Raw genomic sequence first — 13,731 nt, forward strand, 5'->3', positions numbered from 1 at the left:
CACGTGCCCTGTTTTTATCACGATCACAAAATAAATAAACTAAATCCCCAATACGGACGTTCTGTGGAGGACCAGACTTGCCAAGAGGGTTTTTTGACCGTTCACTGTAAGGATGATTTTGGTGACGTCGCACTTGTTGAGCATGTATGAGATTACTGTCATCGATGAGTAACTGCTCATTGGTGATTTGATCCCGCTTGCACCACATTTCCCTAGCCGACAAACCACTGGCCCGAAGACGAGAATTAACGCGCGCAATGACACAGCTTAATAAAACTGGGGTGATGGGGGATCCTGAAGGGTCCTGTCGGAGGATCTCATCCTCGATTTCTTGGATGGCGTGTTCAGCTACAGGGTTTTTATTTATGTTCTTTGTTCGGCCAAGTTCGACATAAACACCATGTTGGTTCAGTAAGCGGTCATTAACTATAGCTTGAAAACAGGGGCCTGGGTCACAGCGTATAATACTACAGCCTTCAACTGGTACCATCTCAATGCACAATTGGAGAAGGGCGTCCCGGATAGTTTGGTGCTTTTCATCCGGAACTAGGGTCGCAGAAGTTTTGGAGGTAACACATTCACGGAGTACGAGAATTTTCTGTTTGGCGCGACATAAAACATCTGCGGCGAAATAGGTTCCAACAGCTTTAGGTGGGGGTTCGCTAGTTTGTGGAATAATAGAAGATGGTATTTTGCGAAGAGCTGCACATTGTTGACAGTTTCTAGATACAGCGTCCACGGCTTGATCTAAATCCAATGCGTAGAAATATCTACGAACGATAAGACGTGTTTGGTAGCTTGAGGGGTGATCCAAACGAATGTGTAACGCAGTGAGTAGACCTAGTATCAGGTCCCTTGGGATGACGATTAAGTCTCGAGTCACAGCTAAAGGGTCAGACTTTTGAACGACTAGGGTTCCGTCTAATGCGATGGAGACGGTATTGAGGTACCGTTTGACGTCATGAATATTGGTAGATTTCTTTGATGGTCGAGTGCCCTGTGCAAGGTGGGCATGCACTCGACGCAGGTCCTTACAATCTTGCTGAGCCTGGCGCCACATGGAGCGATTAACAAATGGCAGCCTGACCGATCCATTCATAATATCTTTCACAGACACGGCACGAACAACAGAGTCCATGGTAACCGATATGAATGAGCACACTTGACAACTCATATCTTCACAATCTGGAGCATTTCGACTTCCAAAATCTGACGGAATGTTGACCTTGCCGGCTAGGTGGCGAATGAAAACTTGATATCGACTGGCAATGGATAGAAATGTGGTCACTCTTGGACTAGTAGAGTATTCACCCCTTTGTAACTTGGAATAAGCCTCAACACAAGGCTTACTGTCGGTAAGAATTTGAGCTACGTGACCAGACTGAATGATATAAGGAGCAAAGTGTTTGATGGATGCCGCAATAGATAAAGCTTCGATCTCACAGGGACTCCATCCATGTTTTCGTTCAGGGAGCTTCGCGCTGTAGAAACCAGCTAATTGTAGTTTGTCGTTTCTAATAAGGTATAATGTGGAGGCCAATCCAAAGCTTCTGACTGCCCCATCTGTGACTATCCATAACTGATCGTTGGGTCTTGGTAAAGTGATAGACTTCGCATCTTTTAAATATGCCTGTGCCAGGTGGAATGAAGCAGTCGTGTCATCCGTCCAGACGATTATATCTTTAGACTGAGCTCCTCCTCCCACTAGGCTATCGAGTGGACTCAAATATTTAGCACACTGCGGAAGTACACGTGAGAGGAACTTGTATGCACCTATAAAGGCTCGCAAGTCTTTAATAGTCTTAGGGATTGCACACGTCGATAGGGTGGCGATTCTGTGAGGGTTTGCAGTTAAAGATCCCTGACACCAGGTCCATCCAAGAATGGTAGTTTTTCTCGGTGCGATGATTGTTTTAGAGGCCTTTAAGTTGAGAGAGGCTGTGTGTAAGGCATTGAGAACAGCCTGCCAGTTCTTTAGGAGTTCTTCAGGAGTATTCCCCCCACAGTACAAATCATCGGCAATTTTGGCGACAAATCCCTGTTGTATCAAATCTCCCAGCACACGGCACATTAACTCTTCTAACGCTGTCTCTGAGCCCGGCATACCCATGGCACACCTAGTATATACCCGGATACCCTTAAATGGGGTAGCGACGCCGCAAAACTTCATAGAATCCGCGGATAAGGGAATTTGGTAAAAGGCATTTGACAAGTCTGTAGCAATTATGTAAGTCCAACTGGCAATTGACCGTAAGGTTGAATCGATATCTGGCATCAGGGATGGTTGTGGTTTAGCATACTTGCCGACTTCGCCAAACGCAGTCACCAGTCTGTATGTACCATTGGGCTTTTTGATCAAAAATGACGGATTTAAGTATTCGACTACCATATCCAGGTCCTCGGGTTTCCGGAAGACTCCGATGCTCTCAAGCTCATCAAATTTGGATTGTAGTTCATCTAGCTTATCTTTAGCATACTGGGGGACACGCCCTTTTCGTTGGGGTGGAAGGACTGGACCCATATTGACTTTTGCGGTGAAGTGACCAAATGCACCGTTATAGCCCTTGGGTGTTGTGCTGAAAACAGAGTCGTATTGTCGTAGTAGGGTGCGAAACTGCTTGTGAACAAGAGGTGACAGTATTTCATCCGGATCAAGCGTAACAGCAGATGAGGGCGGATTGGGCATGGATGTGGTCAGTGTGTGTATGTCATTGGCTGAATTCGGTGATACCAGGGGGTTATACACAGGTAGCACCTGAGAAAAGTGGCTGTTTCTGCGAACGATGATTGGTAAATCAGTAGAGTTAGGTATACGTAACTTTCCGCCTATCGGTCGTAAGACGGACGGAGCAGGCCATAATGCTTCGGTCTGATGGGGAGAGAGATCTAGCCGGGGTTCTACGGCCACTGTGTCGATGTTGTCGAGTTCAGCTGGGACATCTACTTCTATGAATTTACCAGGCCAAATAGTGGTAGCAGTATTCGATCTTAAAACAGAAGCTTGAGTGCGTCGTACCGATGGACTTGACTTTGGAGAAGAGGAACCGTATGGATAAATATGGCCACCAATAAGTACGTGTTGCTTGGAAGGTCGCACGGCTACATCGTTGACAGACATGAAAGGGGTTCCTCCAAGTAGTTCCACATCCATAGAGGACACGACTAATGCGGTGAATGATAAGATATGATCGTCTCTTGTCAACTCAAAGCGAGTTTCTCCGACAACGTTTAACAATGTTCGGCCATCAGCCTGAGTAGCGTATTGTGTACTTTTAGTAACAGGAATGCCCAACTGGAGAGCGAGAGGATGACTTATCATATTCGTTTCGGAACCAGAGTCGACGGTTATGCGGATGGCATGGTGGTCGTAGAATGCATCAAGATAGGGAGACTGATCGACTTGGACTCTTCGTGATGAAACCGACAAAGTTGGCGTATCAGCATTATTGGCATCTGAAATGATATCAGTGTTCTCATCATCGTCAGAATCGACGATAACCTGCCTGGCTCGTGACATAAACTTTCTGTCGCTCTCGGGCAAATATGGACATAGACTGAGGTAATGGTCAGTGGAACCTCGGTTGGATTGTAAGCATAGAGGACACATTGCAGGCGATCTTTTTGTAACACGTTGTGGCTTTAAGGTTTGTGGCCTGGGCCTTGGCGGGGGGTTATGCAGTCTGGAGTCTGGGCGAAACGGTGGTCGGGAACCCATACGCATGCAACGAACCTCTTCAGCAGTTTCCACCTCTTCTAAAAGGGATGACAAGGCCATTGATATCTCTGGTTTAAGTGACGCGATAGTACATGTACGTAATTGGATTCCATACCGTTGCTTAACGAGCTTGGGCAAACCGGGGTGGATTAAACGAAGCCATAATACTGTTATCAGATTTTCTAAGGATGGAGACATTTCCTCCTCGGTAACTTGAGTTCCATAGTGTGTAAGACCGCATCCGACAGTTAATAGATTGTCATCAACGAAGGCGATCAGCCTCTGAAATAAGTCTTCTGGTTTTTCATCCATTTCTAGTTTCATATCACAGATGTCAAGGAACTGTGCCCCACTATTCTGAAATCCATAGTGAGCACGGATTGATTGCCAAACAGAGCTTATACTCACAGACTTGTGAATAATGGTGTTGCGGGCTATCACCGGGCAAAAATTGGCGATTTGACCCAACATGAGCTCTAAAAAAACCACCTTTTGTGCTGCAGTCTTCCCACGTTCGTCGGTAAAGCCTCGATTTGGGTTATCCCTGCTTTTCTTAGACCATACAATATCGGGAGCGAAGAATGGGGCGAAGTTGTCATCTAGAGATAAAATGTATGTAAGGTTCTGTTTCCAGGCCTCGAACGAGGTGATAGTTTCATCTTTTGTCAAAACACGCTGCTTTGGGGCGCGAGTTGAAGCCATTGATTGATAAATTGATGGGGGTTCGTCTTAAAAATAAAAATTATATGGCGCGCTTCTACGCGAGCCAACAGAAATCTATTTACAGTACACTGTAACCTGCCTGTTGAATGATATTTCTTGTTTGCCGAGTCCTGCAGTTCACGGAGACGTAAGGAATAAATCCACAATCAGCCACCACGACAGTTTAGTGGGGAGTACTACAGGGACAAACACAGACAGCGACAACTGTTGATAACTTTAATTGACGTGCCACCATTACAATAACATAATAGATAACCCGGATGTCTCGTATCACGAGAACTAACAATGAACGAAGGGACCTGTAACCTACAGGGACTTGTAACATATATAATTAACTATAATGGCGCTGATTTGGCCTTCACTAATCACCCCCATAAACAGTTATATCCCCTGAAAATTGCTCCGCAATTCAGCAAAATATTTTTATATACCCACATTTTCATGCCAACATATTGTATCATCACCCCTGTTCATCGTCAGGTCACAATTTTTATCCGATATTAGCATGTATCAGAGCGTAACTTCATGAATTATGGCCACCCGGTTATACAAAAAATCAAGTTTTTTTAGTTGGTGGAACCTCTAGAGGTCACAATTTTTATTCAATTTTAAGTACTATTAAAATATATATATGTTACACCGTAATTATGATTCAGTTCGAATACTCATAAAAATTGGATCGAAACTTCCCATCACAATGACCACTTCTCTTTACGCAAAGAGTGTAAAACCATGTATTACCAATGTTATCGAACCCCTAAAAGTACCAATTATTATCTGATTTTGATAAAACTTAAAGTATATGATTATATCTCAGTGATCCTTGTCGTAACTTACGTGTCCATGGTTTAAGCAAATTTTTTTTTTATTTAGCTGTTGTGACATCCAGGAGAAAATTCGAGGCGAGTAAGATCGAGACTAGATACTAAAACAGCGACACAGTCAAAATAGATTTTTAGTACAATTCTATGATTGAAAGAGGTGTTGATGAACTTAACGATTAGTTCAGAATTCACGGATTTATAGTATCTTCGTCACAAAAATTTCATTTGTGAGAATTTTGTCCTGGATATCACATTTCATCACCATCGGAAATAATTATCATCATTGGCGTCACTGGGTTTTTTTCTTACTATGTTACTACTATTACTACATGCACAGGACTGTGTAGCGGACGTTTACAGTTGGCACCATGTTTCGTTAACTTTATTTGTGAACCACTTGAATGACTTAGCTGTTCCCCCATCCATATATCTTTTACATTTATTGTTCATTGTTTATTAATTGTATGATATTATTTCAGTCTAAATTAAATGGTGCCATGGTGAGTACTATGATAGTCAATCAAAGTAATAGTAAGTTATATAGTGGAGATAGTCTAGGTTTTATCTACGTCTGGAATATCAAGAATTACTGTTTAATTGGTCTAGAATCACAACCACCAGAATGTAAGTTTACACACATTACAAAAACGCAAATATTGTTATTATTTTTATGTAGGTGTCAATACAAAGATGATTAATCTTATTTTTATGTAGGTGTTATTACAAAAATGATTTTTTTTATTCTATACGCCAACATTGAAATGTGGTCATATATTGTCTTCACCCCCATCCATCTGGCTTCCACAATTGCTTGTGGACGCTCTAGAAGCTGAAGTTATCACCCAATTCACCTTAAATTGTTTTACACGATAGCGCGTGCGATCTGAGTCGAGCACTATTATTTAACAGATGATGACACTAGCTCTGTATCATTACTATCAAGGAGCGTCGGTTACTGCCCTAAAAAAATATGTTTAGTAGACCCATCCATGAGCCACTGTTTGACCAATTATAATATTATTATTATTATAGTGTTATATTCGTGGAGAGGTCATGTAGAAGGAGTTAATGGTATAGATTTAGTAGAAGAACAGAATGTATTATTAACTGCATCAAGTGATTGTACAGTTAGATTGTGGACACTTGAAGGACATTATATAGGTATATATACTTCCACCCCCAACACTTACATTTGATATTACTTAAAGATACATTATGGGAGATTAGATAACGAGTTGGCAGTTCTCACTATAATAGTTAAAAACTGGACAATGTAAAGGCAATTTGCTGAAAATTTCAGTCAAATTGAACCACTATGAACCAAGAAATAAGCGATCAAAAGTTCTGCATAGCCTCGGTCATCATTACTAAAGTCGGTATGACAAAAATCATAGTCTCGATTATCCATTTATTCTTTAAATTGAGAAGGAAAGTTATGCAGCAAATCGGATCATAATCCAACAATTATCGCAGGATAGCGCTGACATCGAGAGTTGATTATGTTCTGGATACGTTAATTAATGTCTAATTAATAGTTTATATAGCATTTCAGGCCTAAAGAAAGACCTGCAATAGGCAGATTTAACTCTTGCATAATGTATGTTTAAAAAATGCAAAAATGTTAAAACAAAATATGTAAATCAAGCAAGTGGTCTTAATCGAATATGAAGGCTTCAAAATAGACAAAGATAAATAACGCACTTTAAAATGGGACTAACGATTAACAGTTCGGTTCATAAACCAAATCACAATTGACGGGATAGTGAATCATTCCATTACATTACCAACCCGGTATTTATTTTTTTTACAGGGACATTAGGTCAACCTGATAGCTGGGATTTGTATAATCCCTCTACATTTCAGCATCCTATGGTACCATATGATGTTCTTATAGATCCCATTAGTTTACCAGCTCATCCTATACTAACAGCGAAAGAAACAACTCATCAAATTATACATGAAGACTCAGTAGCAGATGTACAAGAAGTAAGCACATTTCAGGTTTTATATAGACGTCCACATTTTCATGTGGGTATCACAACACCGTCTTTATGGTGTAACAGTGATATATTTAATTGTTTTTAAAACTGGATAAAAATTGTGACCTTTTAGAGAGTCCACAAGTTCAAAACACGATTTTACATACAGTGAGCAACCATAATCCAGAAATTTAAATTCCAGTATGTGCCAATATCGAAAGGAGTCTAGATCTTTGGATTATAAACATATATTTTAAGTTTCTTACACACTTAATTCATTTAGCTGATCCCACTGATCTCTAGTTGTTACGATTTTAATGATACAATATTTCCTTACTTGGATCTAGATCTATTTGACCATGGTGACATTTTTTGACCTGCAACTTCAGCTATTTGACCTTTTTTGACTTCACCAAAAGGTTATTTGACCCTGGGTTGACCACACTTACCAGAAGTCAGAGATCTAAATCAACTAATTATAGTCGGCTTCCGGTGCTTGATATTTGAAAAAGCTGTTAATAAAAGAATGTAACAGGCCACCACTATGGGATAAATCAAATGGGATAATTATATCTTGTTGCGCGTGTCCAACCTTTGGGGGGGGGGGGGATAACTCAGGAACTGAAGACTTAACTATTTTGTGGGCATATTTCCATGTTTTCCATGACAGTCTTATTAATTCTTCTAAACTGAACGTTAATGCATATTTAGAAATAATACCAGTTTATATTGTTAGGATTAATGTTGCTCTCCTTTCAACTTTAAATCGTTCTATACATGTAATTCGATATGTTTTGTATAGAAATCATGGAATATTTCTCTTGCCTTCCAGGAAGTGAAAGAAACAACACCCATTATATATGGTCGTCAACAATTCTTTGTTTCCGATGAAACAATAGCAAGCCAATTGAAAGATAAAATATATAAAAAGGGAACCGGGAAACGGTAATGTGTGATCATATATGTAAACTTTCTTTATTGATTATCCTAAGATAGCCATGCAAAGCATAAAAATACGCCCAAGTAGCAGCTATGTCTCGCTAGCAGCTTAACCTAAAGGAAACCTTGTATATTGACCTAATTTGATAAGAGATGACTTCAAGCAACGTTGCCTCTGTAGTGGTCACAATGTATTCGGCAAAAGTGGGGTAAATCTGAAGGGAAAAGTCACAGAACACTGAATATTGAAAGGATTCATCCTTTTCTGGCTACAATAAATGCTTGTAGTCTGTATCATGTTCACAAGCTTTTCGGCAAAGGGCGGGATAACAGCAACTATAGCGTTCACAACATTTTATAAAAATATTATGAACTCGATAGAGGCTACAGATTTCTTTCAAATTTTGTGGACAGCATTGAGGTCATGAGAGGATGAACCATATCAATATTAAGTGTTCTGCGAGTTTCCGTTCCAGAAACTTACATGTATGTTTATAACCCAAAGATCTCGGTCCCTTTTGATATTGGCACATATGAGACTGTAACTTCCTGGATTATGACCCCTGATTGTACAAAACATCACGTTTTTAGCTTGTGGTCCCTCTAGAGGTCACAATTTTTATCCGATTTAAAAAAAAAAACGTTTAAATATATCATCGTTCCACCATAATAGTGGTTTAGTTTTAATTTCGTGAACATTGGACCGAAACTTCCGGACAAAATGGCTGCTCCTCGAACGCATATAGTGGACCCCCTAGAGGTCACAATTTTTATTTGAATTTAATACCCATTCAAATATATCATGGTTACGCCATAAGTACGGTTGAGTTCAAATTTCGGGAAACTTGGGCTGAGACTGACAAAATGGCTGCTCCCCTTTATGCAAATAGTATAATAAGCATGTAATTCCAAGGTTGTGGCCCCTCTAGTTATCCAATTTTGATGAAACTTGAAATATATGTGTAAATCGCAAAGATCTCAGTTTCTTGCAATATTGACACATGTATTGGACCATAACTTCATGGATTTTGGTCACTGACTGCAAAAAATCACATTTTTAGCTTGTGGACACTCTAATGGTCATAATTTTGATATGATTTTCATAAAACTTAAAAAATGTATGTTTATAATCAAAGATATCGGTTCCTTTCGATATTGGTGCATATTGGACCCTAACTTCTGGATTATTGCCCCTGATTGCACAAAAAATCATGTTTTTAGCTTGTGGACACTGTAGAGGTTGCACTTTTTATTCGATTTTAAAAACCCTTACACCGCGATGATGGCCGATTTAGAATTTTGTAAAAATGGACCGAAACTATCATTTTGACAGGAAGTTTTGGTCAATGATATTTTGCTATGCATCTTGTAACTTATATTGTGTTGTTGATTATACCCCCTTCAGACCGGGTTGGCATCCTTACTGCGCTGCTATGGCGACAAAAGATCGCTTTAAGTGTGCTAAAGGCGTGGTGGAAACGCCAGATATCATGCTGTGGTCTCCATGGTCGTCAAAGATCGACGAGTCACGCCAAGGTTCTGCGATCTGACCTGGAAAGCTGTGAGAACGCGACTTTTTTTCAAGTTTGTAATTTTTGGGGACATTTTCTCGCGTTGTGTTCACGTTTGCCGGCAACCTTGTACATTTTCTGGCTGACGTACGGTCGCAGCTGCACAGTAAGTTTTGGTCAATGATATTTTGCTATGCATCTTGTAACTTATATTGTGTTGTTGATTATACCCCCTTCAGACCGGGTTGGCATCCTTACTGCGCTGCTATGGCGACAAAAGATCGCTTTAAGTGTGCTAAAGGCGTGGTGGAAACGCCAGATATCATGCTGTGGTCTCCATGGTCGCCAAAGATCAACGAGTCACGCCAAGGTTCTGCGATCTGACCTGGAAAGCTGTGAGAACGCGACTTTTTTTCAAGTTTGTAATTTTTGGGGACATTTTCTCGCGTTGTGTTCACGTTTGCCGGCAACCTTGTACATTTTCTGGCTGACGTACGGTCGCAGCTGCACAGTAAGGACGCCACCCCAGTCTGACGAGGGCATTATGATAACACAGAGATTGTCAATCCCTGTGCCTTCCAAAACATGCCCAAGGGCGCGGTATGTTGATGACTAAGTCGTTCGATTTCAGATATATTTTCATTACACAGCAAAATCATGAATTTCGTGACAAGTGGTTTGGAGCTGTGGTGGCTCAGTGAGTAAGACCCTGGCTCGCTAACCTGGAGATCTCTTGTTCAATCCTGGTATTGGCAGAGAAAAATCATCGGGATTTTCGGGCGTGGTTCTTCTTTGTTAGTGGTGCAGGACAAAGGGCCTGTCAAGGGACATGTATAATTGTTTGGATGGGACGAAAAACTGAGGTAGCATGAACATTGGTGTGCACATGAAAGAACTCTCGGGCAGGTGGAATTCAATATAAGAGTAGGCTGTAGCGCGGCTGTCCGGGCAAAACCTGTCTTCATTAGCCTATAAGTAGGAGCAGAACAGTAGGACGTTAAACCCTATTTATTTCATTTCATTTATGTGTCAATCGGTACGAAACTTCCTGTTAAGGATCAAAAGTTCTTCGATGATTTTAATCCTGGTTTACCTCCAGGGGCCACAATGTCAAGGATCAATTATTAATCGCATGGCAAGTGCTTGTTATTTGAAGATATATTAGGGATCAAAAGATCTTGGTTGAGTTTGATCTTGGTGGGCATCTGCTCACTAACCAGGATGCCCTAGTGTTGGCCGAGAAAGTTTTCAGGTATGGTTTCCCTTTGTCATTGGTGCAGTAAGTAGGGCCTGACCAGCAACAGCATCTAGTCGTTTGAATAGGACAAAAACTAAGGTCACATGTACATGTTGGTTTGTATATAAAATAACCCTTGACAGTTGGAATCTGAAATAAGAGTAGGCCTAGTTCAGACTGCACGGCATATCCCTGTCTTTAACCCAAAGATAATCTGCATTCTGTGACCTTTAGTTCCAAATCTCAGTCCCTTTCATAATGGCACCTATTAAATTTCCCTGTTCCCTGTCCATTTCTTGTGAAATGTGAACGTATCTTGCATACTGACCGCTTGTTTTATTTGTATTTTGTAGGCTTTTACTCAATGACAAAGTCACATTTACTGATAATTATAGATTATTTTAAAATAACTTTGAGCCTCTTTTGATTACACAATTATGTGTTAATATATTTCAGACTACGACATGAAATAATGAAACCTGTAAAAATAGATAGAGGAGGACCAAGTGAATACCAAATGTTAAAATGTTATGATTTAAAAGATACTCCCCCAATTAACCCACCATCTTTAAAAGTGAATAAAGAGAATCCTTTTGCTTTTTACATAGACTGAGAAAATATGAATAAACCAATGGATAAATAATAAACCTGTTATTGTTATACTGTCTTTTGTTACACTATGTATATATAAATATATATAAACTAAATTAAAGAAAGACCCCAAAGTACTAATTTAACGGTTAGCGCGGTCTGTTCGTACTGAACACCTTCAGGCCATTTTTATCTGCATTTCATTAAAATATTTTATATGTATGTAAGTTCTGTGTTATCTATGATTCATCATACACTTTATTGTAAGATCATGCATTAGTTTAATTGAGCTGGGGTTTACCCAAAACATTTTTAATATTAAAGTATGTTGAAATTAGAATATGTTGAATTGTATAATCAATTGTAGCAAAAGGTCGTTAATTTTGTGTGTCTGTATTGAACATGTGGGAGCCCCCAACCTAACACAAGTAACCAAAACTTAGGCTGTATTATTCCACACATATGAATGTAACTACATCAAAGTTAATTTGAATTCCATCAATGATAAATAACGGGGAGACTTTGATGTGGAGAGTCATATATCCGTGAAGGCCGTAATTAACGTTATGACATAGTAATTGATCAGATTCTATTATTGACGAATGTCGAACACTGTCAGAATGGCCGGCACGTCGAATTACCCAACAACACCCAATAACTTGAAAGCGCTGACTTTGGAAACACAAAATAACAATTTAGTTGAAGATGCATCTGCTTTGTGCCAAAATCAGAGTTTCATGCTCACTCCCGTGAAGGGAGATAACTCGTCTATGTGACTGCCAGTTGATAAACAAAAATAAACAACTACCAAAAGACAATTGTTGCTTGAAACCTTCCTAAAATTATTATATAATACCATATATTGTTATTATTTTATATATATAAATAACCTCTTTGTTAGTTTTGTTCATTTAGTGCAATAATTACACATACTTTTTATAATTTTTTTCTAAGTTACTAGCATAACAGAACATTAGGAAGGAATCATACTTTAATTTAATTCAATTCATTTCAATATTTGTTAGGATGAAACGTTAATAACTTTGTTGTCATTTTACAATTTTATATCTATTTTCGGGTATTGGTATAACAAATAAGTTGTAATGTATTAGGAACTAATTACTATCCTACAATTTCATGTTTCATAATTCTACATTTCTGTTCTTTTTGTTCAATTTGAAAAAAAAATGTTAACTTTAAATAAATCTATTAAACGTAAAATGTGTCTATATTCAGTTTCCAAGGAGTAGAGTCAACTGCCCAACCTCATGGGTTTTCTCTGCTTAAGACCCTTACTGGCAAGCAAATTAATGATATAAAATGGTGTTGTATCTTAGTCCCAAAATTAACTAGTCTCTTTCTCCACATCCCTGCCTCTGTCCACCTGCTTAAAATGCAAACTTTAGGATTTTTGTGATGGGAGCAAATGTTTAAAACAATCATCAAATTCAAGCCCAACTAACCCTCTTCATTGATAACCACTTGTTCTGAAAACGAAGTCTTATTTTTCATCTGAGTAAACAAACTGTTATTCTAGCAAGTTTCATGTGATTTTATTGAAAAACGAATTTTTTACATTATACTGGAATCAAATTACCACTTTCTGGGCCTGATTTCGATTTCGGACTGAACATTTTCTTTTAATGAAAATTGAATATTATATGTCCACATTTTCATGTGGACGTATATTGCCGTCGCCCCTGTCCGTCCTTCCATGTGTCCATTCACAATTTAGTTTGTGGACACTCTACAGGTCACAAATTTTATCCGATTTTGATGAAACTTGAAATATAGGAGTATCTCCCAAAGATCCTGGTTCCTTTCGAACTTCATGGATTGGCCCCGGATTGTACAAAAAACAAAATTTTTAGCTTGTGGACACTAGAGGTCACATTTTTTATCCGATTTTGATGAAACTTGAAATATATATGTTTATTACTCACAGATCTCAGTTCCTTTGGATATTTGCGCAAATCAAAACTGTAAATTTCTGGATTATGGCCCCTGATTGTACGAAAAATCACGTTTATAGCTTGTGGTCCCTCTATTAGAGGTCACAATTTTTATCCGATTTAAAAACGTTTAAATATATCACCGTTTCACCATAAAAGTGGTTGAGTTTGAATTTTGTGAACATCGGACCGAAACTGCCGGACAAAATGGCTGCCCCTCGAACACATATAGTGTAAGAGTATGTTGTATCAAGGTTGTG

At 39.2% G+C, this 13,731-nt stretch overlaps 1 protein-coding gene across 1 annotated transcript in view; it reads left to right on the forward strand.

Moving 5' to 3' along the window:
• The window catches only part of LOC126829579 (WD repeat-containing protein on Y chromosome), a 55,646-nt gene extending 42,950 nt beyond the window's left edge, over positions 1 to 12,696 (forward strand). The window contains exons 19-23 of the mRNA XM_050559526.2: positions 5,742 to 5,886; positions 6,295 to 6,423; positions 7,073 to 7,248; positions 8,074 to 8,186; positions 11,385 to 12,696. Of these exons, the coding sequence (XP_050415483.1) occupies positions 5,742 to 5,886; positions 6,295 to 6,423; positions 7,073 to 7,248; positions 8,074 to 8,186; positions 11,385 to 11,541 (720 nt within the window). The 3' untranslated portion in view covers positions 11,542 to 12,696. The remainder of the gene's footprint in view (positions 1 to 5,741; positions 5,887 to 6,294; positions 6,424 to 7,072; positions 7,249 to 8,073; positions 8,187 to 11,384) is intronic.
• Positions 12,697 to 13,731: the final 1,035 nt, after the last annotated feature.

Source organism: Patella vulgata, chromosome 8, assembly GCF_932274485.2.
Source record: "Patella vulgata chromosome 8, xgPatVulg1.2, whole genome shotgun sequence".
Classification (NCBI taxonomy): domain Eukaryota; kingdom Metazoa; phylum Mollusca; class Gastropoda; family Patellidae; genus Patella; species Patella vulgata.